Source organism: Mustela erminea, chromosome 12 (genome assembly GCF_009829155.1).
Source record: "Mustela erminea isolate mMusErm1 chromosome 12, mMusErm1.Pri, whole genome shotgun sequence".
NCBI lineage: Eukaryota > Metazoa > Chordata > Mammalia > Carnivora > Mustelidae > Mustela > Mustela erminea.
The window spans coordinates 24,915,338-24,940,573 of record NC_045625.1 but is presented as its reverse complement, the minus strand read 5'-3'; the positions used below and the strand labels follow the sequence as shown (position 1 = coordinate 24,940,573).

Here is a 25,236-nt window from a genome sequence, read left to right as displayed (position 1 = left end):
ACTAATACTTATTGTGTGCCTGCGGCCAGGCACGTTTCTCCACGCTAGAGACACGTCGGTTAACACAACAAAACCCTCGCCTTTGTGCCGCTTCAGTCTGGGGCTTGGAGGAAAAGACGACAAAGATATTATCTCTGTTATGCAGCAACTGGAAGATGATAAATGCTATGGAGGTAACAGAGTAGGCTACTGCAGTTGGGAAGTTGCTGCTCTAAGCCGAGGATTAGGGTCGACTTCACGGAGAAGGTGACATCGAGCAAAGATCTGAAGGAGGGGAGACAAGTGAGCCACCCAGCTATCTGGGTAAAGAGGGCTCGTACAGGGGCGCAGCCAAGGCGAAGGCGGGCCTTTAGGCGGGAGCCTAGTACCCACCAACAACCCCAAGAACCAGGGAGGGGAGGGGGATGAGGTGAGAGGCAGGAGCTATGAATCCAATTCCAAGAACTCGGACTTTTACTTCTCGGTGACAGGAGCCACTGGACCGTTCTATCCACGGAGGCGTTGGAGAGCTTGACCTCCTCTGTCTTACTCAGGCCCAAGGTCCACCTAGGCATCCGGCACTGGGGTCTGCACTCTCAGGAGTGAGGAATTCGAGTCGCCACCACAAAGGCTCATCCACACCGAAAGCGTCCGGTAAGCGCCGGCCCCGTACCTTGGTTACCACGAGCCTTTCTCTCAAACCCCGCCCCAACCTACCGCCCTCCAGCTCCCCAGCTCCAGACTTCGGCTTCCACTTAGCGCGGTCTCCACGTAGCGCTTCCCCGGCTACGGGTTGCGCAACTCAGGCAGCCGGGAGGAGTCTGGACGTAGGCGGAGCAGCAGCGGGCGGCAGAACGCCCCGGTTGCAGACGCCACAAGGAAGCCCCGAGAGCCCTCCAGACGCCCACTGACTGCGCCTGCGCACGCCCGATCCAGGCCGCCGGCATTCCAGAGCCGCAATCCGCCCCGCCCCAATTCCGGGGCGGAGTTCTTGACCGCGCCTGCGCACAGCCTCGCCGCACCCTACGCCTGCGCGCTTCGTCGGCCCGGCCCCATCCCCCAGATTTTTTCAGGTGGGGGAGGGGGCGCGTCTCGGCGAGTCACGTTGATGGCGGCCACCAGCCTGTGGTGAGCTAGCGGATTCTCTGCTTGTCTCGCAGAGCCCCTCGTGCCTCCTGCAGACTCAGTAGCCGGCGCCGGGAGCGTGAGGAAGCACGGCGGCCAGAACTCGTGAGGAAGGCCGCAGTCGCGGAGGTAGCGGCGCGGCCCGGGCCCAGGGCTGGGGGACAGGCCGCTCCGCAGGGCGAATGTGACAAGCCCCCACCCCCACCGCCTTCCTCCCGAGTGCGCGAGGAGCGCGGGCGACCCCGGGGCCCCGCCAGGCCACAGACCCCGCCCAGCGGCCAGCACCCGGAGCAGGCCCGGCAGCGGAGCTGCGCGCCGGCACCATGCTGGTCACCCTGAAGACCCTCCAGCAGCAGACCTTCAAGATCGACATCGACCCCGACGAGACGGTGCGAGCCGCGGGGAGCGTGCCCGGGCAGGGCGGGGGCGGCCGCGCGCGGGCCGCGGGGAGCGCGAGGAGCCCGTCGGGCCTGGGCGGGGGGCGGCGCGGCGCTTCTGTGCGCCCGGCAGGGGCCTCAACCCGGAGCGGGGCCCCGCAGCGCAGCCGAGCGGGGAAAGCCCTCTCAGCACACCCGGGAGTGTGCGGCGAGCGTGGGGCTCGGGCCCCGGGCGCTGGATAAGGCCTGCTAGCCCTGGGCAGGGCCCGGGGTCCCGGCCCCGGCCGTGTACGGCCCACCCGAGCTTTCGGAGTTGGCCGCAGGCTTTGTGGCAGGAGTAAGGGGAAGCAGTGGCTGGACGCCGAAGCCCTGGTGGCATATGGCGTGGAGCACACGGCCGCGGGGCACGGCAGGCTTGGGCCTGGGAAGCTCTCAGTAGTGGGACCGGAGGGGGAGGGGGAGGTCAAGGCTTCCTCGGTGATGGAGTCGGCCTCTCTGGGTCCTTAGGTGCGGGAGGGAGATGTAGGCGTCGTCACTACTCCTGCGTGGACCCGGTTAGGCGCTGAAGTCTGGGAGGTGGTAACTGGAGAGAATGAGCTTTAAAAAAAGATATCAGGTTCCGTCAGCCGCCCCGTGAAAGGTGAGTGGAGAGGAGTGTTGAAAATGAATCATTTGCCCCCTCCTCCCCAGAATTGGCGACCCTTTTATTGGCATATACTATCTTGAGTCCTGTAGCCTCAGTTCTCCCGCCACCGAGCCCACACCCATACGTAGATTGCACTTCCAGGCCTCTTTGGTGGTGATTTTTTTGTTTCACATCCAGGCTCAAACTCACTTCCAGATTGACTCCTCTTGCGTTAGAAGTCTTGTAATGTAGGTACTGGAAACCTTGCACTCTTCTCCCAGCTCTCAAATAATAGCATATCAAGGTAGGAAAAAAAAAAAAGAAGAGGAAGAAAATAAAAACTTTGGATCTTTCTGCAGTTGAACCCTCGAACACTGCAGAAGTCCACGTGGTAGATTCTCGTGCCATCTTCTGTATTTGTGACTGCAAAAAGAGCCACAGTGTTGAAGTCAGTACAGCTTTATGCGAAGAATCTAAATATGCCTCCGGTGTGAATTTGCTGTTGTTTTGGAATTGTGCTTCTGTACATCATTAAGACTGTCATGTTTAGTTTAAACCAGCTGTTTTCTGCCCATCTGTATTTTAAAAAATAGTTGACTCTGGTTTTGGTGAAGGTCAGGGTCTGGCTGTTAGATCAGTCCCATTTGTGCTTTCTGTCTTATTTGCTACGTACCTGCCTTTCGGAGATGTGAGGTTATTAAATGGCGTTTAATTGGTGGTCAGTAAATGAAATCTGTAACGGATACCTTTGGGTGAGGATATAGTTATATGTTTTACCTGTCTCATTTAATCTGAAGTTTTGCACCTCTTCAATTATTTAAGAAACATAGTTCCCAATCTTTTTAGAACTGTGGCACAAAATAATTTTATTGCAAGAATATGTAAAAGTATACTTTGTGATTAAATTCTTAAAGGTACAGGAGATAGCAATTATAGATTAGAAACTGACGCCCTGTGGATTGATGTGAGTAATAGAAGTCAAATTTTTCTTGAATTTTTCTTTATTGCTGAGTGTGTACTAATAAGTTAAAGGATGAAAGTTTAAAGTGCAGCTGTATAATGTTTTCAGACAAAACTTTTTATAAAACGTCTATTTGATTTTGGTTCTTTGCAGTAATATTGGTGCAGCAGGAACTTTACCAGCTTACAATATTCAGAATTAACTCCAGAATTATTGAAACCTAAAGGAGGTTTTTGTAAATACCTGTGGGTGTATTGAAGTTATGCAGTAACTTTTCTACAGCTCCACTGAATGTTCTTTGATATTTGAATAGCTCTTTCTGCACTTTGTGCATCTTAGAGCCAATATTGTTTTTGTATATGCTCCTCACTATATTAACTATTTACCAGTTTACTTCCAAGATATGGCTTGAGTTATATGATTTATAAGTATTGTTCTAAAAGTGTATTTTCAGAAGGACCATTGTTACAGAGAGTGGCTTCAGCTTTTTGTTCCTATTTGTTTAAATATATCTTTGTTTTGTTTATATAAACATAAAAACTAACATTGTTAATCTGGAGCAAGAAATGAATACATTTAATCAGTGGTGTGTAGAACATTTACATTAAATGACGTGTAGGATTTCTTTCTTTTTTTCTTTTAAAGCTTTATTTTTAAGTAATGTCTACACACAATGTGAAGCTCAAACATAAAACTCTGAGACCAAGAATCGGTGCTCCACTCGCTGAGTTAGCCAGGCCCCCTTTGTAAGATTTCATTTTAATGAACTTAAATTTCAGAAATGTTTATAGTGGGTTTTTTTTTTAATACCTATTTTTGATACATTATTTAGGTAAAATTCCTGTAAGAAAAGAAACAGTGAAAGTTGTAATAATATAAGGAAGCTCTAAGTGTCCTGTTTCTAATTTGTTTTGAAAACTAGGTAACCAAGGTTATTAGAAATAGGTCTAAAATAAAGGAGGAGAAAATAGGATTTTAGTGAGACTGGTAGGGAGATCCACATAAAATGAACAGTTTTTGTTCTCAGAGACCTTGATTTTGGCTACTCAAAGATTTGTCCTTGTTTGATTTTTACCTAGAAGTAAGAAAATTAAGTAAGCTTGAAGTTGCCAGTACGGAAACTCTGAACTTGAGATGAGCAGAACAAAAATGAATGCAAGACAAGACTGAGATAAGAGGAATCATGGGAGTGAGTCATTTGTTGAACATGTATATGTTTGGTGGTTTGAGTGTCAGCACTGGAGTACAGGCACATGTGGACTGTGGTGGGTCTTTTGGGAGCCTGGAGCCTTCATGACCTAGTAGCTCAAAAGCTATAGAGTAGATGTACAAAGTGAGGAAAGCAATGGAATTTGTTTTTATATTGTTTGTATTAGCCTTAGTTTTTGAACTGGGTTATTAACTTGACCATTCCCGTGCACTGTCTTTAGTGTAATCATTGCAAGTTTTTACTATAGTAAGTAATCTGCCTCCTCTTATAGTCAAACAGTACAGAAACAAAATGAGAAGTTTGGATGGGAAGACCATTGCTAAAAGAGAATATTCTTAATTGTGTGAAGTTTTATTTTAAAGATATTTACTGTAAAAGAAACAGATTTAATCTATATAAAGCATTCTGATATCTAATAGACTGCTACATGTATACAATTTTTAAAAATTTGAAAGTTGATGATGTGATGGATGGACATACAGAGGAAAATGGAGTTCATAGTTTTTCTTAAAGCTCAAATCAAAAGTCATTTTGTTTTGTTTTGTGGTTACTTCAACCATTAGTTAAGAACAGGTATATTGGGGTGCCTGGGTGGCTCAGTGGGTTAAAGCCTCTGCCTTCGGCTCAGGTCATGATCCCAGAGTCCTGGGATCGAGCCCCGCATCGGGCTCTCTGCTCAGCGGGGAGCCTGCTTCCTCCTCTCTCTCTCTCTGCCTGCCTCTCAGCCTACTTGTGATCTCTGTCTGTCAAATAAATAAATAAAATCTTTAAAAAAAAAAAAAAAAAGAACAGGTATATTAACAAAAACTGACATGATTGTAATACATTGCAGATTTTATTGTATCACTAGTAATAGTGACAAGAAAAAGTGTGACATTAAGATTTAATTCTTCAATATGCTAACCCTTGTCACTGTTGTGTGCTTTCATTAAGTGGAAAAAAAAGTAAGTTTGAGATTAGATTTTAAATGAACAAGCTGAAATGCAGTTATAATAGTACATAAATGACATCAAAGCTGTTGTATGTATATGTTGGAAGTTTTGGATAAAAGAACTGTAGAGATATAGTTTTAATTATTATTGATAGCATGTTTAATGTACCACACAGTATTGTGTAAAGAATTACCTTGTTTTTTGATTTATTTATATAGTATTGGTGTTTATGCTGCAAAATATTGTTTAGTACTTTTCTGTATATGGTATTTATTAGCCATCATTTATTAGCAGTTTGTTCCTGTTGTGGTTTATTGTATATTAATATAGTTGTGCTGGAGATAATACTTTATTATAGAAGTTTCCTAGATTGTTAATATATTAACAGTAACAAATGTATAAAAATACTGTATCACAGGGGAGGGAGCTCCTGGGTGGCCCAGTCAGTTGAGGGTCTGACTCTTGGTTTTGGCTCAGGTCATGATCTCAGGATCCGGGATGGAGCCCCATGTTGGGCACTGTGCTCAGCAGGGTGTCTGCTTGAGATGCTCTATTTTTTTTAAGATTTTATTTATTTATTTGACATAGAGAGAGATCACAAGTAGGCAGAGAGGCAGCGGGGGTAGGGGGAACAGGCTCCCCGCTGAGCAGAGAGCCTGATGCGGGGCTCAATCCCAGGACCCTAAGATCATGACCTGAGCCGAAGGCAGAGGCTTAACTCTCTGAGCCACCCAGGTGCCCCGAGATGCTCTCTCTTTAAAATAAAAAAGTAAATCTGAAAAACTGTATCACATACATGAAATTAAGGTTTCTTGGCATATTGGTAAAACATAACACAGGAAGTACCTGGGAGATCAGGTATGGTTTCTTCCAGACTTTTTTTCTTCCTATACCTAGCACATAGTGGCATTTAATAAACACCTTCTGAATTAATTTAATACATTCTTTTAGTGATCCTCAGTATTTGCATGTTGATTCATTTATTTAATGTTTGTTGAGTACTTACTAAACATTCAGTCCTACTGTCATAGTGCATATATTACAGTGGAATAAACCCGTTAAAAAAAACAAATTTTAATAACCAGGTAATGCTAAGAGCTATGTAGAGAATTGAAATAGGGTGAGGTAATGTGATAGTGTATGACTGGGTGGCTACTTTTAAATTGACTAGTCATTGAAGGGCTCTTTGAATACAGTGACATTTAAACTGATATCTGAATAATAATAAGTACTCAGATGGGGATGAGTTTTCTGTAGGGAAAGACCTTTAAGAGTGTGGAAGTAATAGAGAAGTAATAGATCAGAGTTAGGCAAGGGGCCAGAGCCTATAAGGACTTTATAGTAAGCTGGGGGGTTTTCAAGGTAAAATAGGAAGCCTTTGGGAATTTTAAGCAGAAGAGAAATTTTTTTTTTTTATGATTTTAAAGGTTACTTTGCTGGTTGGGAAATGGGGTAGTAGGATGAGCAAGAGGGATAGTAGGGAGACAAGTTAGGCTTGCGTAGTAGTCGTAAACATTCAGGGCCTAACGAGGGAAGTAGGAGCCACAGACAGATAGGAAGAAAAATGGATGGATTTGAGATGTGTTTGGGAAGGTAGGGTTGAGAGAATTTTTGTTGGGTTGGAGTGGGGAAAATTGAGAAATTGAAGATTAAGCCTGGATTTTGATTGTATAAATTACGTGAATACTTGTGGTCTTTCCTGAGATGTAGGCAGCTGGGAAGGGAGCAGGTTTGGGGTTGCAGTGGGAACCCGAGACTTAAGTCTAAAATGCCTACTGAACTTTGAAGTAAAGATAGCAAGTAGATTTCTTACGAATCTCTATTCCAGAGAGAAGTTTGGGTTGGAGATAGAGCCCTGACAATAGGCAGCATTTGTGGTTGACTTCAATCCATGGGTTGGGATGAGATCATTTAGCAGTCTTTTTCAGTGTCCATTGCTTGTGTAATTTGAACCCTAAATTACCCACTATATGTAATTGTATTCTACTAGAATTGAAGAATCATGCTGAGGATGTACCTAGGTAATAGGATGGGGCCTCGGGTTGAAGCCTGGATTTGGAGATTTCATGTGGAGATTGAGTAAAAGAGGTCAGTCAAGGAACAATCTTTGAGGTCGGAAGAATCCAAGAAAAGAAAACGTTTCAAGGAGAAGGAGAGGATCAAATGTGTCTGCTGCTTGAGAATTCAAGAGACATACCCTTTGGTTTTGACAGCTTGGAGATCATTGGTTACCCTGACAAGTAATCTCCATGGGATGTTGGAGCCAAAATTTGTGTTTGAATGGACTGAGGAATGAATGGGAGATGAGGAAATGCAGATAGAATTATGAACTTGTATTTATGTTATCTTGACATTGTCATTTCCCCTGATGTAGCTGTTTTTATCTCTATGTTAAAAACATGTGAAAATGATCACAATTCTGAGCTTCACAGCATGTGATAGACATTGTTTAAAAAAGACATCCACACCAGAATTGTGGAAAATAATGTAGTAGTGTATATTTTCAAAAGAAGAAATGAATGCCAATGTGACTAGTAACTTGCTGCCATCACCCAGTTAGTGGCTTTGGTAGTTTCATTATCTATGAAAGATGGTCTTGCTCAGACACCAGGCCTTGCGTTCCTTAATCTCTCATCCAGTATTCTTCCTTCTGTGCTACCTCAGTTACTTACTCCGTGACTGGTAACTAGATCTTATTACCAGTAACTGTAGCTATTCCCCCGTTCCCAGTAATCTGTTATTAGTATCCTGCTTTACCTTCTGGTTCCAATTGTATTGAGACCTATAGTTCATTTGATCCACCCTTTTTTTTTTTTTTTTTTTTTTTTGCTGGCCCTCCCTTTATGTTATTGCTTCCACTCTTACACAGCTAAAACAGGCTCAGTGATGATAATTACTCTCTTACAAGGGTCAGCATAGCAGGCTTTCTGAGTTTTCAGTTCTGGCTATAGCACTTGTTCTGTCACCTTGAGCAAGTTACCCAATAATGTGCCTGTCTGCTCATCCAAAAATGAGGATATTGCCACTGGAACTACCAACCTCATATGGTTGTTTGGAAGGTTTTATGAGTTTCAGAGCATACACATAAAACCGTGACCACGCTTGACAATGTGGTCCCACTCTCACTTCATTGTTTTAGCTTGGAAAACCCCAAATGTGACTAAATTCAGTTTTGTTCGTGCACGCACTATGTAGCTAGAAGACAAACACATACCCACATTGATTTGTCTCACTTAAAACTCCTGAACATTAGGGGCACCTGGGTGGCTCAGTGGGTTAAAGCCTCTGCCTTCGGCTCAGGTCATGATCCCAGGGTCCTGGGATGGAGCCCCACATCAGGCTCTCTGCTCCTTGGAGAGCCTGCTTCCTCCTCTCTCTCCCTGCCTGCCTCTCTGCCTACTTGTGATCTCTGTCTGTCAAATAAATAAATAAAATCTTTAATAAAAAAAGAAACAAAAAAACCCCAAAAAAACTCCTGAACATTAATTGGGCACTTTGTATTGCCTGTTAGGTGTACTTCACTAGTACACTAGTCAGTCCATTCACTCTTCCACTGTCCTTATTTTCAGCCGATAACCCTAGCTTTTAGATTTTATTGAGATTTTAGATTTTATTGAGAATATAGAAGCAGTTGGGACAGAACTTTTGCAGAGTCCTACCACAACTACCTACTTCCTCTATTCTCCTTTAGTTGGGGTTTGGTATCTATTTGGGTGGTACTAAGGCTGGTCCCTCTCCTTTGCCACTGTACCTTGTATGTGGTCATCTGTGAAGGACCTCAATCCATCTCTTCTTTTCTCTTTTGCCTCATTCATTTTTCCATTCTAGAATATTCAGACATTTTCTCCATCTTAAAAAATTCTCACTTGTCTCCATATCCCTTTTGGCTGCTCCATATCCCATTCCCTGCTGCTCTTCATAGCAACTTAAGGGTAGCTGTTGACTCTTGTTTTTACATCTTGCTCTCTTTCAGATACATTGTACTACTGCTGAGGGCTGAGTTTTTTTGCCCATTTTGGATTTGTCCTATGTCCTTGAGCTCTTAAATCTCTTTTCTTGGTAGTAAAATAGAAGTAATAATAACTTGCCTGCCTTTTAGAATTGATACGAAAATCAAATGAGATCATGGATCTGAAACTTTTTAGTGAATAAAAATAAATGTATGCCAATTTTTTTAAAACAAATCCCGCTCTTTCGTCGATTTTCTGTTATTTTGATCAATGCTTTCACTATCTTTTCTTAAAAAGGATTATATGGATGTGGTATTCTCTCATTGTGTCAACTTGATATAATCAGCAATTTCAGTTTTTAAGAGTGGTGTTCTACTTTTTTTTTTTTTTTTAGAAATTATGAGATATTTGATAGGTAATGTATAAAATTTCTGTTACTTTTGGAAAGAAATGTGCTAAATTTGAACCTGTCACAGCACAGAATGCTGCTGAAGGACATCACACCATCTGTTCCTGTAAGTTTGTGTAAATCCTTATGTAGTGTCTCCAAGAGCTAATTTTGTAACAGTGAACTTTATAAACCCTTTAAACATTATATAAACCTTGTCTAGCAGGGGAAGTAGACTGGCTACAAATGACTAATATATATGAGCAGATCCTAAATACTTCAACAAGTAGATAAAAATTATGTGTCACTCCCTCTTGGGAGTTGGTTGAACCTAGTTGGTTGAACTAGGTGGGTGGCTTTTTTGTAGTGTGTAAGATCCTTTCTCTGCCTATATAGAAACTTTAAAAGTTATAGGTATCTTGAGATACCTACTTTTCTACTTAGTTTTCAAAATCTGTGTCTGTTTTAATCTTGTTGAAATCATACTGTTAAGAATATATTTTAATATATATTAATTAAATTGGCATGAATAGTTCAGCTTAGGAGCCTAAATATCATAGTTTCTGTGGGATAGATAGATTCTGGATTTCAAATTACATTTTTTCAAAGATTATTTATTTATTAGAACAGAGAGAAACATCAGTGGTGGGGGTTGGCACAGAGGGTGCTGGAGAAGCAAGCTCCCTGCTTCAGAGACACTGAGGCAGGAATCATGACCCCAGCGGAGCCACCCACACATCCCCCAAATTATATTTAAAATCATAGCCTTTTAGATCATAATCATAATTTGAGAATTGATGGCTTTTATTTACTTGTCTATTCACATTATTAATACTGTACTCTCGGTAATAAAAAAAATCTCTTCTGCTACATTCTTTTATTCCTTGTTTCTAGTGGGAAGGTTTTTCCTGTTTCACTAAAATCAGCTGATTCTTTATAGTCAGTTCTATTTTTAGAATTAGCAGGAGCCTAGTTGAGGAGTAGGCTCATCATGAGGAGTAGGAGGAATCCAGGAAATACTCCTTGGTGCCTGCAACTTTCTCATATGGAAGGATACCACCCAAAGAATTAAAAAAAAAAAAAAAAAAAAGTGGGGGGGACGCCTGGGTGGCTTGGCTGGGTCATGATCCCAGCGTTTTGGGATCAAGTCCCACATGGGACTCCTCGCTTGGCAGGGAGCCTGCTTCTCCCTCTGCATCTGCCTGCCACTCTGCCTGCCACTCTGCCTGTGCTCCAGCGCTCTCTCTGACAAATACATACATAAAATCTTTTAAAAAAAAAAAAAAGCATTGCCCACAGTGTAAATCTGTGAAATCCTTTTGCTTAGGACTCCCCTTTTGCTAATGGTTAATTGCCAAACTTTGGTTGCTCTTTTGTTTTTCAAAATTTAGCTAGGTATTAGACTTTCTCTTTTCTTTTTTAAATAACCTCTGTGCCCAGCGTGGGGCTCAAACTCAGGACCCTGAGATCAGAGGTTGCATGCTCTACCAACTGAGCCAGCCAGGCACCTCAGACTTTTCTTTTCTAATGAAGATTCCTCTCAGAATTGTAATGCACTCTTGTATAAGTAAGTACAAGTGTTAGTAAGCAATGGTTGGAGGGAGGATGCAGTGATTTTTTTTTTTCTTTGCTTTTAAACTTTTTAAATTTTCTTGTAAATTACTAAAATAATCCAGGCTTATTATAGTTAGTAAGTGTTTAGAAGAGTGGAAGGCTTTTATGTTCCTGGTCCAAATAACCACTATGGACTCCATATGCTGCTAGACATTTTTTTATGTACATGTAACACATAAACATAACTACACTATGTTTTTTTAAAAATCAACCAGCTTTTGCCCCTGAAAGATAATTATAAATGTGTCATTTATTCTTATGTACACGCATTCAGTGAATATCTTGCATGTGTGGTGATGGTACTTGTATTGCATTGTATTGAAATGAATGCGTGTACAATAATCTATTTTACCATTGAATGTTTAGGGCTTTCAGTATTACAAACAGTAGTGTGGTACACATATTTTGTTCATGTATCTTTGAAGTATTTGTGTGAACATGTCTTTAGCATTGATTTCTAGATGTAGAATTACTGTATCAAAGGCGTCAGTTTGCTTCAGAATTGCCTGCATCAGTGCTCACAAATATCAACTTCCACATGAGTAACTAGCCAGGATTCAAATAAGAGATGTAGCACAGATTAAATGAGTTACGTTTTGTGAAGCTCTTCATATACTGCCAGACATGTGGTAAGTACATAGCACCCATGAGCTGTTACTCATTCAGCCTCTGTATTTCAGGGCTACCCATTAAAGCTTGCATAATTTTTTTTTTTTTTTTTTACTACTTACAACAGTAGTAAGTAACAACACAATTATAGCAGAAATAAGGAAAATACACTGTAACAGTTAGGAAGCTGGCTTATCATATGATATTCGGTTGCTAACCAAATCAACAAGCTGTAGTCCTAGAAATCTCGTGTGGAAGTGCTATGTAAGAAGGCTGAGGTGCAAAACATTATGTTACTATGGTGGGGATATAATTTGTAAGACATTATTTTGATATCTTAAGTTTGTCGAATGGAAAAGACTGTTAATGGTTATGGGCCTGAACTAGGGTAGTGCCAGGGAATGCAATGTAATACTCACATTGGGAAATAATTAGATGTAATTTGGAACCACTGGATGAATGATTTGGGGTGAGGAATGTGGAAGAGACAAGCATCTCATGGGAATGGGATGAAAAAGGATAACTGATCAGCTTTTGTGTTGGCAGCTTTTAATACACTATTACTATTACTGTGATTGTCTCCCTTTTGTCGGGGGGAAGCCATGTCAACCATGTTTAATGTTAGATAAAGAGTATGTTTTTCTTTCTTTTTTTTTTTTTTTTTAAGATTTTATTTATTTATTTGAGAGAGAATGAGACAGACAGAGAAAGAGAGCATGAGCGGGGGAGGATCAGAGGGAGGAGCAGATTCCGCACCAAGCAAGGGAGCCTGATGTGGCCCTGGGATTCCAAGACCATGACCTGAGCCGAAGGCAGTTGCTTAACCAACTGAGCCACCCAGGTTCCCAAGAGTATGTTTTTCTTTTAAAATGCACTTCTTTCATAAGAGAAGTATGCGACTAGGAAAAATGTAGGAAAAATGTTTGATTCTTGATTGTTAACAGTGCTTTATTGATGGTTGGGTTGATGATAAACTCATTCTTAGGGGGGAATAAACAGCAAAATGAAAGGATAGCCTTGGTTATTTACTGGGACTGTGGTGATCAATTCTTGATCCATCCTATTTACTACTTAATGAAGTAGCACTGGCATGGGGCTCAGCACAGTTAAAGGAGTCATAGCTGCATCCGTTGCTGGTCATATCTTTCCCAAGAAAAGCCATGTGCAGAGGTGCTACCTCTTCTTTTTTTGCCACATCCAGAAAGAAGACCTTTCTTTATAAGCTGTTTTAAAGTGTGTTCAATTTGATCAGGTTAGGATTTAGACTAATTAGTATATAGACTATCTTTCAGCAAATGTATTAAGGTTGAAATGCTTGCGGCATTCCAGTACAGGTGTTGAGTAGAGACTTAGGTATGCATGGCTAAAGTTAAGGAGAGGGCTAAGTGACACCTGGATGGTTATTAAAACTAAAGGAGATGGATTATCTGGGAACTTTATATAGAACAAAAAGGCAGCCTTTTATAACACTGAGCTGCACTTAAAGGGCTAGCCAAGGGAGATGATTTCACAAAGCAGTGAACAGAAAGGAGGAAATCCAGAAGGTATAGCTTTATGGGTGCAGCAGGAGGGCAGTGTGAACAGGAGGGACAGGTCAGTATTGTTTAATGTGAGAAGTCAAGTAAGGTAGGGAAGGACTAAGAAATGACTGGTTATGATTTTTGCTGAATTTAGTGATACTGGAAAGAAGAGTTTTATGGAATTGTGGGGATAGGGAGAAGATATGCAGCAGAAGGAGAATAAAGTCCATTTTTCTGTCAGCACTATATGGTTGAATAATAGGTGTCGTGTTAAGAGTAAGTACTACAGTGTATGTGGTTAAATTTTTGAAAAATGCCTGAGACTAAGGGGAGGAGAGTGTAGCTACCAAGAGATATGAGGAGTTGGGAAGTTTTTGTTTTGTTTTTAAGAGGATAGAAAATTGGGTCTGTTTGAATGGAAATGAACTGGCTTTGAGGGAGAGGTTGAAAATACAGCTGGGGGAGGATAGGAAACAATAAATCTAGCAAGGTACTGAAGAACACTGGAAGGAGAACAGGGGAGAGGTGGAAAGAATTAGGTTTGAAAGAGAGGGATGCCTCTTTCACTTGATAAGTGAGAAGGAAATTAGGTGGATCTGGATGCAAAAAAAATAAAAAGAAAAAAGTATATCCCTTTGGTGGCAGAAAGTGGAAGGTGATTTCCTCTGACATCTGCTATGTTTTGAATGAAGTAGAAGATGGTCATCTGTGGGGAGGAGGGTAGTGTTGGGAATCAAATTTAGAGAAGACTGCAGGTTTGAAATACCTCTTGGGAGAATGGAGGAGAACCAGAAGAACAGAGGATTTAGTTATCTTTCATTTTCTATAGCATTTAGAAGACTGGATATAAATGGAAAGGTAGGGGTTGGATAGTTAAAAGTAAAATTTATTAGCTAAGTAAGGTAGGAGATACCACAGAGTGGTTGAACTAAATCTTACATTAAGTACTGATAGAAATGAAATCAGTTGTGTTGGTCCAGATAAAGAGCTTTGCCTGGCAGAAGCAGCAGAAAGACAAGAAGGTCTGACAATAGGAAGAAAAGCGATAGAAACAGTGGCATTGCTTGTATGTGCTGAATAGTGCTGGCAGTAAAGATCACGATGAAAATAGGGGCTCTGAAGACCAGAGTCTTAATGAGATGCAAGACCAGGTGTAGTGAACGGTTATTGAGAGCTGATAGGAAAAGGTGATTTGGTGCTTATAATTTCAAAGATGGGGACAGTTTTGGAATGACAAAATTCAGCTTGTCTCCTGTAGGTAATGACTTAAGTAGATTGAAGGTAAAGATCATGTTCTGTTTGGTTTCATTTTTTAAGTATGTAAAGATCATTGTGTTAAGGTTAGGAACAATGCCAAAATTTTGGACAGGTCAGTGCACCTGGTTCTAAAGTCTAGTTCAGTTGTTTTCTGTGATACTTAACCAGAAGTGGTAATGCTGGAGTGAGTGGCCAACCCCTGAAAAATGTTGACCTTTGGTGTATTGCCCTTAAATACTTCATTGTTTGATACTCTTTCTGAGAGTGTATCTCCTCACACTTAACACCGGGAATTGTTCAAGGCTGTCTTTTCTAGCATCATGGCACAGTGGGCTAATTATATCTGACTAAAAATTGTGTTTTGGTTAGTAATGACGTTGACCTTTTTATTGACTACTTGTGAATTGCAGCCCTGTTGTCTCATTTTTCTGTTGGCAAAAGACTATTTCCTTCCATTTCTCTTTTCTTAATTTATTTTCATTTTTCCTTGTTTTTGTCTTATTTGTATTTAACTTGCATGCTTAGTTTATTAATTTTCCTTCTTTAATAATAATAAAGTTTTTTTTAAGATTTTTTTTTATTCGACAGAGAGAGAGAGATCACAAGTACACATAGAGGCAGGCAGAGAGAGGAGGAAGCAGGCTCCCTGCTGAGCAGAGAGCCCGACATGAGGCTCGATCATGAGGCTCGATCGCAGGACCCTCGATCGCAGGACCCTGATCATGACCTGAGCAGAAGGCAGAGGCTTAACCCACTGAGCCACCCAGGTGCCCCAACAATTTTTTTTTTTTAAAGAGAGAGTGCACATGACGGGGAGGAGGGGCAGAGGGAGGGAGAATTCCAGGCAGGCTCCACGCCCAGCACAGCTCAGCATGGCACTTGATCTCAGCACCCCAAGATCATGACCTGAGCCGAAATCAAGTTGGATGCTTAACTGACTAGACACCCAGGTGCCCCAATAATAGACTTTTATTTTAGTATTGGGTTTTGTGGGTTTTTTTTTTTTTTTTTTAAGATTTTATTTATGGGGTACCTGGGTGGCTAAGTGGGTTAAAGCCTCTGCCTTCAGCTCAGGTCATGATCCCAGGATACTGGGATCAAGCCCTGCATTGGACTCTCTGCTCTCTGTGCCTGCCTCTCTGCCTACTTGTGATCTCTGTCAAATAAATAAATAAAATCTTTAAAAAATAAAAAGATTTTATTTATTTGGGGGAGACAGAGAGCACATGAGAGAGAGCACTGGCAGGGGTGAGGGGGAGAAGCAGACTCCCTGCTGAGCAAGGAGCCTTGCTATGGGGCTTGATCCCAGAGTCCTGGAATCATGACCTGAGCAGAAGGTGGGTACTTACTGAGCCACCCGGGTATCCCTAAACACCTTTAGTGTTAGTCTGTGTGATTACTTTTTTAGCAAATTTTACAGGTAGTGTCTATAGAGTGTATAAGGAGTTCTCATTGTTATGTTCTTAAAATGCTTTAATCACTTGTTTGGTTTCTTTGGAGCTAAACAATTGGAGGTGTTTGTTGTTGTTGTTGTTCTGTTTTTTTAACTTCTAAGGGTTTTTGGCCCCTCCTCCTTCTTTTTGAGCTAGGAAACTAGAGAGTGAGTCAGTCCATTATTTACTTAGGCTTATGGAAATAGTGAAATAGTCTTTGTGGCCTAAGTTTTTAAAGTATATATATTCTATGGGTGCTGGAAATAAAAGTACAATTTTTATTGGATAGAAACTATATATATATATATATATATATATCAATTAAGTCTATCTTAATTACCCACATCCTGACCTGTCAGAAATGAAATTCCTGCTTATTTTTCTTTTGTTTTTTGCTTCATATATTTTTTATTTCCTTTTTCTTCGCATATTTCTGTGCTATATTAATTTATTCATTCAGTAAGTATTAATTGAGCAACTGCTGTGTGCTATACCATTATGTGCTATTCTGAGAACTAGATTCACTCCTAGTAACATATGTGGTCTGTAATTCGTGATTTTTTAAATTTTTTTTTTTTTTAAACCGAGCAACCACAGTTGATCTCTTCTTTGAAGAAACAGGTGTGTGGAAGGAAATTTATTCACCACAGAGTGCTCTAACTGAGCTCTGCCATCACTCAGTTGACTTTGGGCAAGTCATTTAGCATGTAAGATAGCAGTTCTCAAAGTTTTTTTTTTTCCAAGACCCTTTACACTCAATTTCTTGAGGACTCCAAAATAACTTTTGTCGTTGTGCTTGTGTTTACCATATTAGAAATTAAACTGAGAAATGTTTTAAATTTTCATTTAAAGATAATGCAATAAATGTTATATTTTTATGTGAAAAGTTTTTTCCAAAACAATAACAAAAAAAAAGTAATGAGAAGACATTGTTTTACAAAACTTTTTTTTTTTTTAAAGTAGGCTTCACTCCCAGCGTGGGTCTCAAACTCACCACAATATGGGAAAACACTAATTTGCTTAGTGCTGTGTATTAAAGTTCATTTCCTGTCATTTCTATTTCTTTTTAAAGTAGGCTCCACACTCAGTGTGGGGCTTGAACTCACAGCTCTAAGATCAAGAGTCATATACTCTACCAAATGAACCAGCCAGGCACTCCCAAAACTCTGTTAATGTTTGGCTTAATAGAAGGTAGATGGCTTTTCATCTGCTTCTGCATTCAGTCTTTTTGGTATTACATGCTTTGTAACTTCTGGAAAACTCAAGTATATACTTGTGAGAAAACTAGAATGGAAAAAGGCAAATGATGTCTTTTGACCCTACAGACCACCTGATAAGGTCTTACAAACCTTTTTGGCTCCCTGACCACACACCTAGAATTCTCTAGGCCTTAGCATCCATATCAGTGCAGGGATTTTAACCAAATGATCTTTCCCTGGGTAACTCAGTCTTCACTGTCTGCCTTTGGCTCAGGTCATGATCACAGTGTCCTGGGATCTAGCCATACGTTAGGCTCCCCGTTCACCAGGAAGCCTGCTTCTCCCTTTCCCACTCTCCCTGTTTGTGTTCTCTCTCTCTCTCTGTGTCTCTCTGTCAAATAAATAAATAAAGTCTTTTTTAAAAACATACTTTATTTTAGAAATTTGGATAGTATATTTTATTTCCTGCTCTTATCATGAAGTGCTAGCTGAATGTATAGGTAAAACCAGAACTATAATCATTAATTTAAAGCAAGGACCAACTGTAGAGTTATTGAAGTTGTAAAGTCTTTGTACTTTTTTATTCTGAAGCACACATAGCAGTGTTTATCATCTGATAAAGAACAGTATATGAAATTGAATAAGGCCATGGAATTTTATAGCCTGAGTTTACTGATGTTAAAATCAGATTCTCTGAGTGTTTTTTTTTTTTTTAAGTTGTTATTTGTGTTCATTTAACCTTTGAAATTCAGAACAATAAAAGTACTAGGCTTATATTGTGATGGATTTCTGCTCTGGTGATGCTGATGACTCATTTCAGGAAGATCAGTACAGCAAGGGTAATTTTTATGGTGTGTGCAAAATACTCTACTTTAAAGCTTGAAGTCAGAAAGGTGTTTTGGGTTTCAGCTACTAAGTAGTAGCTGTGTGACGTGGGGAGAAGATTTAAACTCTCTTCTCATCTGTAACATTGAGTGGATGATATTCCCATTTGTCCCAGAGTTTTGAGCATTACGTGAAATTGTGTACGTCAATGTACTTAAAGCTGTATAAGCATTATTGTCTTTTTTTCCTTTTGGAAGATACACTGTTGCTTTTTAATTGTACAGAGGGACCTTCTCTTTATATCTCAGACAGACGGTTTTTCATCTAAAGCTCAGAACTATTCAACTTAGACAATTTTCAGAAGTATTGTGGGAAATTGAAGGAAATGGAATTTTCCCCTTTGATTCTTGTGTCTTTAATGAAACTAGTACTCTCTCTTTGTATCCCTATCTGGCAGTCTTTCACCTAAAGCTCAGAACTATCAACTTAGACAATTTTTAGAAGTATTCTGGGAAATAAAAGGAATAGAATTTTCCATCTTGATTCTTGTACCTTTAAAGTAATGAAACTAGTTCCATTATGTCTTCTTGCCTCTTTTATTCCTCTGCCACCCTGCTTTCTGGTCAGTTTCAGAAATTGATTGGACTCATTTTCAAAATATTTTATAATGAGCCTGTTGTCAGTAATTTTAGGAATTAAAGAGACCGTAAAGATTATCTATTTCAGTCCCTCTTTGTAGATGAGAATGATGAGAGAAACTAAGCTACTTTTTAAGATCATTTAAGTGGTACAGTGGTCCTCAGCCAAGGCTGAACTTTGGAACCACCTGTAAAGCTTTAAAGAAAACACAGATGTTCACACCCATCCCCAGAAATTATGTTTTACTAATTGGTCTTTATGAAGCCCCCTTGGGTATGATTGTAATGAAACGTATCCCACTTTTAAAGTGAATCATTTGCATTCAACATTCATATTTAACTTCTATTATTGTTATAGATATGACTATTTTATTTCTTAGAACTTTTAGGTTAGAAAGTTTTTGTTTACTTTTTTACTCTGGGAAATAAGCTCATAAACTATAATGAGAATCAAAACTTTCTGATGTTGAATATTTTGAATGGATTTATTAAGTCAACTGGTAAAGTTTTTTTTTTATCTTTGTGTAGCAACTGTGGTAAAACAAACTTCATACCTATTATGCCTAATGATATGCATTAAGAATGAGTCTTTTTTGAAACAATATTGTAAAGACATCTCTAAGTTTTTGGAATTATTGATAATTAATATGCATAAAACCTTACCTTGCATTGTTTATTCAAATTTTGGATTGTCATTTGTTGTTTAGACTTTTTAGAAAAAAATCTTTATTTTTCCTATAGGTAAAAGCACTGAAAGAGAAAATTGAATCTGAAAAGGGGAAAGATGCCTTTCCTGTAGCAGGTCAAAAATTAATTTATGCAGGTATGAATTAAATATTAAAAGTAATATGCTATCTTGTTTACAGTGACATTCTTTGGTTTTAGAAATTGTCATCTTATAAATTGTGTATACAAATTGAGTCTGTCAGAAACATAGGTGGTTTTTGGTGTTTGATATCTTTTAGTCAGATGTTAGTGCCTTTTTACCCAAGTACATTTCTGTTTATATTTATCTTGGCTGATTAGTTAATGTTTTTCTTATTGATAGAATTGACGTTGGTGATTGTTTGATCTTCAGTTGTGTGTAAGACAAAGGTTATGGGGCTTCAAATAATGTGTTCTTTTTTTCTTAATGTACTAGGCAAAATCCTCAATGATGATACTGCTCTAAAAGAATATAAAATTGACGAAAAAAACTTCGTGGTGGTTATGGTGACAAAAGTAAGTTTGAGCCTTGTTCTGTATATCTTTATGCATGTGAGAGTTTTTGTTTTGTTTTGTTTTGTTTTTAAAATAATGGTCCTAAGCCGTTATACTTTAAGTGAATACAGTTTATGCACATCCATATGGCAAGTACTTAACTGTTGTTAAAACACTGTACTTTGAGTCAGCCATAAAATTAATTATTTCATACATATATATAGCTTAAACATGATTTTCTTTTTTTTTTTTTTTTAGATTATTTATTTATTTATTTGACAGAGATCACAAGTAGGCAGAGAGGCGGTGGCGGGGTCGGGGGAAGCTGGCTCCCCACTGAGCAGAGAGCCCAATGCGGGGCTCGATCCCAGGACCCTGAGACCATGACCGAAAGCAGAGGCTTTAACCCACTGAGCGACCCAGGCGCCCCTATATAGCTTAAACATGGTTTTAAATGAAACAGTTAAAAAATGTCATGTGAAAATTGTTAAGTTTTGCTGGAGCAGTAAAATCAGTAATTATGTAATTAACAGTGTGATTCTTAGTAATTGAGTAAATAGTTATTTTGTGGTTTTAATAGGGGTGCCTTAAAGGGACTTGGTAAATTATGTACTAGATCTGACCAACTCCTCCGGCAGAAAAGGCATGTAAACTCCTAATTTCAGTGATGCTCCTTAGTTGAGGGGGTAGATTTTTAGACACTGGAAAGGGAATAGGCAGCTTAAGAAATGGTAAAATGATTGTTATGAGAAAGGTTTTGGTTTGGAGGGGTGTTTTTTAGATGGTGGGGCAGAAGGAGAGAGAAAATTTTAAGCAGGCTCCATGCCCAGTGCAGAGCTGGGCATGGGGCTCAATCTCAGGACCTTGGAATCCTGACAAATGAGGATTCAGACACTTAACCAAGTTGAGCTGCCTGGGCTCCCCTTGAGTTTTTTAAAGGGAATTTTTTGGAACTTACTAGAGTGAAACGTATTTGGGGCATTTATAAAAGTCAAAGTTTTCCTCTTAAGTGAAGAATGAATTTGGGTTCTTTCAGAGATACTGTTACATTTTTGTTTAAAGATACATGAGCATGCAGTGGAGAGTTAAAACAAATAGAGATGTGGTGGTACTTGTGACAGGAATCTTTTGGATTGAGTTGTAATCTGAGAAGATCAGTGATACTTGTGACATTGAAAATAAGTTTAAATAAGTAATTGGAAGCCAGTTTATCAAAGACTGAAAGAATAAATGAGAGGATTTTTTTTTCCGAAGTTTAAGGTAATATATGCAGTAGAAAACAGTTAAGCAAGTAAATTGTTATTAACTGAATATTTTGTTCTGAGAAAAAGCAGCTAAACAGTTTATAGGTGTTAGATTTAAAAGTTTTTAATACATTAAGAACCATAGTGATTTTGTTATATCAAAGCACTTATATTCACTGAGTGTTAAATACAGGAACAGAATCGTGTACTCAGTCCAGTATTGTTAATTGTAATAAAATATACATAACACAGAATTTATTAGTTTAACCATTTTTAATTGTACAGTTCAGTGGCATTAAGTACATTCACATTATGCAACCATCACCACCATCCGTTTTTATAACTCGGCACCCCCTAAATAGTGACTCCTATTTCCCCCATCCCCCAGTCACTGGTAACCACCATTCTGCTTTCTATGAGTTTAGCTACTCTACATACTTCATATTAAGTGGAATCAGTGTGTTTTCCTTGTGTGACTGGCTTATTTCTCTTAGCATAATATGTCTTCCAGGTTCATCCATGTAGCTATATGCCAGAATTTGTGTCCTTTTAGGGCTGAATAATACTGCATTGTCTCATCTAGTTTTATCACAGATAGTATATAGTGGAAAATGTGGTAGCCATATATTTGGATGTCTATGTTACTGATCTTATTTCATTTGTATTAGAATAACCTTGATTATTTAGAACATTACTAAGAATTAAGCAGGATAGGTCTCAGAATAGATCCATACATTTATAGAATAGCTACTTAAGCCAGGCCTTTTCTTATTTTACATAGGCTTCTACTGGTATTTGCAGTTACTTTATTTTCAAGTTAATAAGAGAAGCCCCCTATTAGAAGGGAAAAAAAGTAGGCATTATGGAAGCAATGAGAAATGACTTTATTATAAAGAGACAGGAAAAAGATGTTTAGAACAGAAGTGAGCAGAAAAACTTCAAAAAGCAGATGGGTTTGATTCCATTTAGAATGAGGCTTAAATAGCTCTGTGGCAACAGAGACCTTGAGGGCATGGAATGTGACTATATGATACTGACCACAAGTAATCTTAAGGGAAATAATAAGTGAGCATAGTAGTACATTTAAATTTCACTTCATTTAGATTGGAGTTTTATGACATTAATAATTTGTAGGGTATTGGCAGTTTAAAAAGTTACAGGGCTAAACACAGGACTCTTAGAATTAAAGAAAGAAGAGAATGAACACTGCTAGTATTTTTTTTTTTTTAAGTCCCCTGCCCTACCTTGCACAGCCACTCTTTCTCCAGTGTGCTTTATATTAGCCAGATCAAACAAAAAAGTTATTTTGGTGATGTTTTAAATGACAATAGATACTTGAAAGTTATAACCAAGGAACTTAAAGTGTAATGTTTGGGAGTGGTGGGACAATAATTACATGGTGTTTGTTTGTTTGTCAGTATACATTGTGTATATTTCTGAGTAGTGGCTGCTTCTGGTTCTTCTTCATACTAACTTGATAACAAAGACTGAAACTATTAGCTAAAGCTAATTATTTGAGAGAGTACATAAGTAGTGATTCAGATGGCTAATATTGATCACTTGTTATGTTGCTTTATGAAATTTTCAGGTTGCAAGTTTTTATTGGTGTTATGTTTGTAGCCTCCTGTAACAGTACTGTCTACTTAGAAATTGGGTATTTTATCATAATTCATTGTTTTACTCTTTTAATGTGCTTAGCCCAAAGCAGTGACAACACCAGCACCAGCTACAACCCAACAGTCAAGTCCTGCCACCACTACCACAGTTAGCTCCTCCACAGCTCCAGCTGTGGCTCAGGCCCCAACCCCGGCTCCCACTCTGGCTCCTACTCCTTCCCCTGCATCCATCACTCCAGCACCAACGACAGCATCTTCTGAACCTGCACCTGCTAGTGCGACGCAACCAGAGAAGCCTGCAGAAAAACCAGCAGAGACACCAGTAGCTACGAGTCCAACAGCAACTGACAGGTGAGACCTGCAGTCTAGGAAATCGTATTTCAACACAAGTTCATGACAAGAACTTCATCCATGTATTTATCTTGATGATTGTTTGGCTCAAACTTTGTTTCTGCTACATTAAACTTTTTCTAAACACTGAACTGTAAATGACCTGTAGAAATTATAAAACTATAACTTGCTATTTTATTATAGTTTGACATAAATAACTTGACTTTGTTCCCTAATCATTGTTTATATTTGCTCTATATTCTTCTCTGATCATTGTCATTTATATTATAAATATCCTTCCATGCCACTAAATATTTCCAGTTGCCGCATAGCATTGTGTTTAGATCTGACATTTGTTGGCACTTAACCTTAGAAAAGTAACATCTTTGGGTACTTTCCTTATCTGTAAAATGTGGATGACAATAGGACCTATATCCTAGAGTTGTTATAAGTATTAAATGAAATAATGGGTGTAAAAGCTGTGAAATAGCACATATTCACAGCAGAGTTAAATACCAGCTATTGCGCATAGTTAACCTACGACCTTTTGTTGAACATATGAATTGTTTGAATTGTATAGTTTAATCCATATTTCTTGTGAACTTTTGTAGAAATTTAAGTCTTATAAGTGTAGATCTTTAAAACAAAAGAAAAGGTGCAGGATATTTGAGGAACAAGAAATAATTTCTTGTGCAAAAGTTGGCAGATTATTGAATAGTTTATGACAAAAGTTTTTTTCCTCCCAAGGATAAATAAACAACCATGTGCTTTGGTTCTCTTGGGTGGACTTGTATAGGGAATTTCTCTTTTACCTGAGAACATGGGTTATATTTAGTCCAGTGTGCAACGGCACTGAAGCTGTTTGTATTTTGTGACTTTAGTACAACTTGGGACCTCAGTGGCAGTAGTTCTTGGAATCAGAACCAGATGGAACAGAGATCTATACAGGATATGGAAACACTTACTGATAGGAAAGCATATTTGTGATAAATATAGTAATGGTTAGAAAAAATTTAATTATGATCCTTTATTTTAGTGTTTTGCTTTTATGTCTGTTTACTGTGTCTGACCCAGTCCATGGTGTTTAAAGGGGTTTGAGTCATCCTGATTAATTGCTCACTTAGGGCTTCTTTCCAGGGAATTCATTCCCTACCAGGAGAGCATAGGCTAAGGTAATAAAATATTTCCCCTATGCCTGCTTGCTGAACTTTGCTTTAGGCATTCTGAGACACTGTTGCCTAACTTGATGCTTCTCCTGTGTATATTTAGAAATGCATTCAAACTCTTACCTGGTGGGAGACAACCCAGACTCAGGTTAAGCTGTTCTGTCAAAAGTTGTAAATCAGTTCTGTCTTTGGGAGAGAACTGAACAAATTTAACACATTGATTTCCCAGATCATTTTAAACATTGTAACTGTAAATATGTCTTCATTCAGTGTAGTATACTTTATTTTCTGATATGTTTTCAGCTCTTTGAAAAGCTCTTTATGGGGCGCCTGGGTGGCTCAGTGGGTTAAGCCGCTGCCTTCGGCTCAGGTCATGATCTCGGGGTGCTGGGATCGAGTCCCGCATCGGGCTCTGCTCAGCAGGGAGCCTGCTTCCCTCTCTCTCTCTCTACCTGCCTCCCCCTCTCTCTCTCTGCCTGCCTCTCCAACTACTTGTGATTTCCCTCTGTCAAATAAATAAATAAAATCTTTAAAAAAAAAAAAAAAAAGAAAAGCTCTTTGTGAGAATTTCAGAATCGATTGATACATTTTAATGTGCTAAGAGCATTTATCCAAATTTCTTTATTGTTAACTTTTTAAAATTTCTTCCCGGGGCTACAATTTGATTTCCCATTCTCAAGAGTCAGTATTACTATGTTTTCAGAGGTACAGAAGTTGCATGAGTCAGTAGATGATCAGTGATACAGAGAGCAGATGCTAGAGTTACTTGATTGGGCCTTATACACCAGCTATTTGTTTGTTTGTTTGTTTGTTTGTCAGCAAGGGAACCACAAGCAGGAGGAGAGGGTGAAGCAGACTTCCTGCTGAGCGAGGAGCTCAATATGAGGCTCCATCCCAGGATCCTGGGATCATGGCCTGAGCCAAAGGCAGCTGCTTAACAGCTGAGCCACACAGGTGCCCCCCCCCGCAACTGTTTATTCTTATTTCTCCAAATGATCACCTTAGAGAAGGATAACACAGGAAAGGTAGGATGAGAGA

General features: G+C 39.4%; 1 protein-coding gene and 1 long non-coding RNA gene across 6 annotated transcripts in view; one reads left to right on the top strand and one right to left on the bottom strand.

Moving 5' to 3' along the window:
• The window catches only part of LOC116570197, a 148,410-nt gene extending 146,354 nt beyond the window's left edge, over positions 1–2,056 (bottom strand). For 2 of the 4 annotated variants that reach the window (XR_004277315.1, XR_004277314.1), the window contains exon 1: positions 697–781. This is a non-coding gene — a long non-coding RNA (uncharacterized LOC116570197). Of the gene's footprint in view, positions 1–696; positions 785–1,780 lie in introns of those variants that run through there. The other 2 variants (XR_004277316.1, XR_004277317.1) reach the window with 2 other exon arrangements.
• Positions 1,040–25,236, top strand: part of RAD23B (RAD23 homolog B, nucleotide excision repair protein) — a 46,563-nt gene continuing 22,366 nt past the window's right edge. The window contains exons 1-4 of one of the 2 annotated variants that reach the window (XM_032306950.1): positions 1,040–1,493; positions 19,384–19,465; positions 19,784–19,863; positions 22,785–23,053. In XM_032306950.1, coding sequence (XP_032162841.1) covers positions 1,428–1,493; positions 19,384–19,465; positions 19,784–19,863; positions 22,785–23,053 — 497 coding nt within the window. In that variant the 5' untranslated portion in view covers positions 1,040–1,427. The remainder of the gene's footprint in view (positions 1,494–19,383; positions 19,466–19,783; positions 19,864–22,784; positions 23,054–25,236) is intronic. The other variant, XM_032306949.1, reaches the window with a different exon arrangement.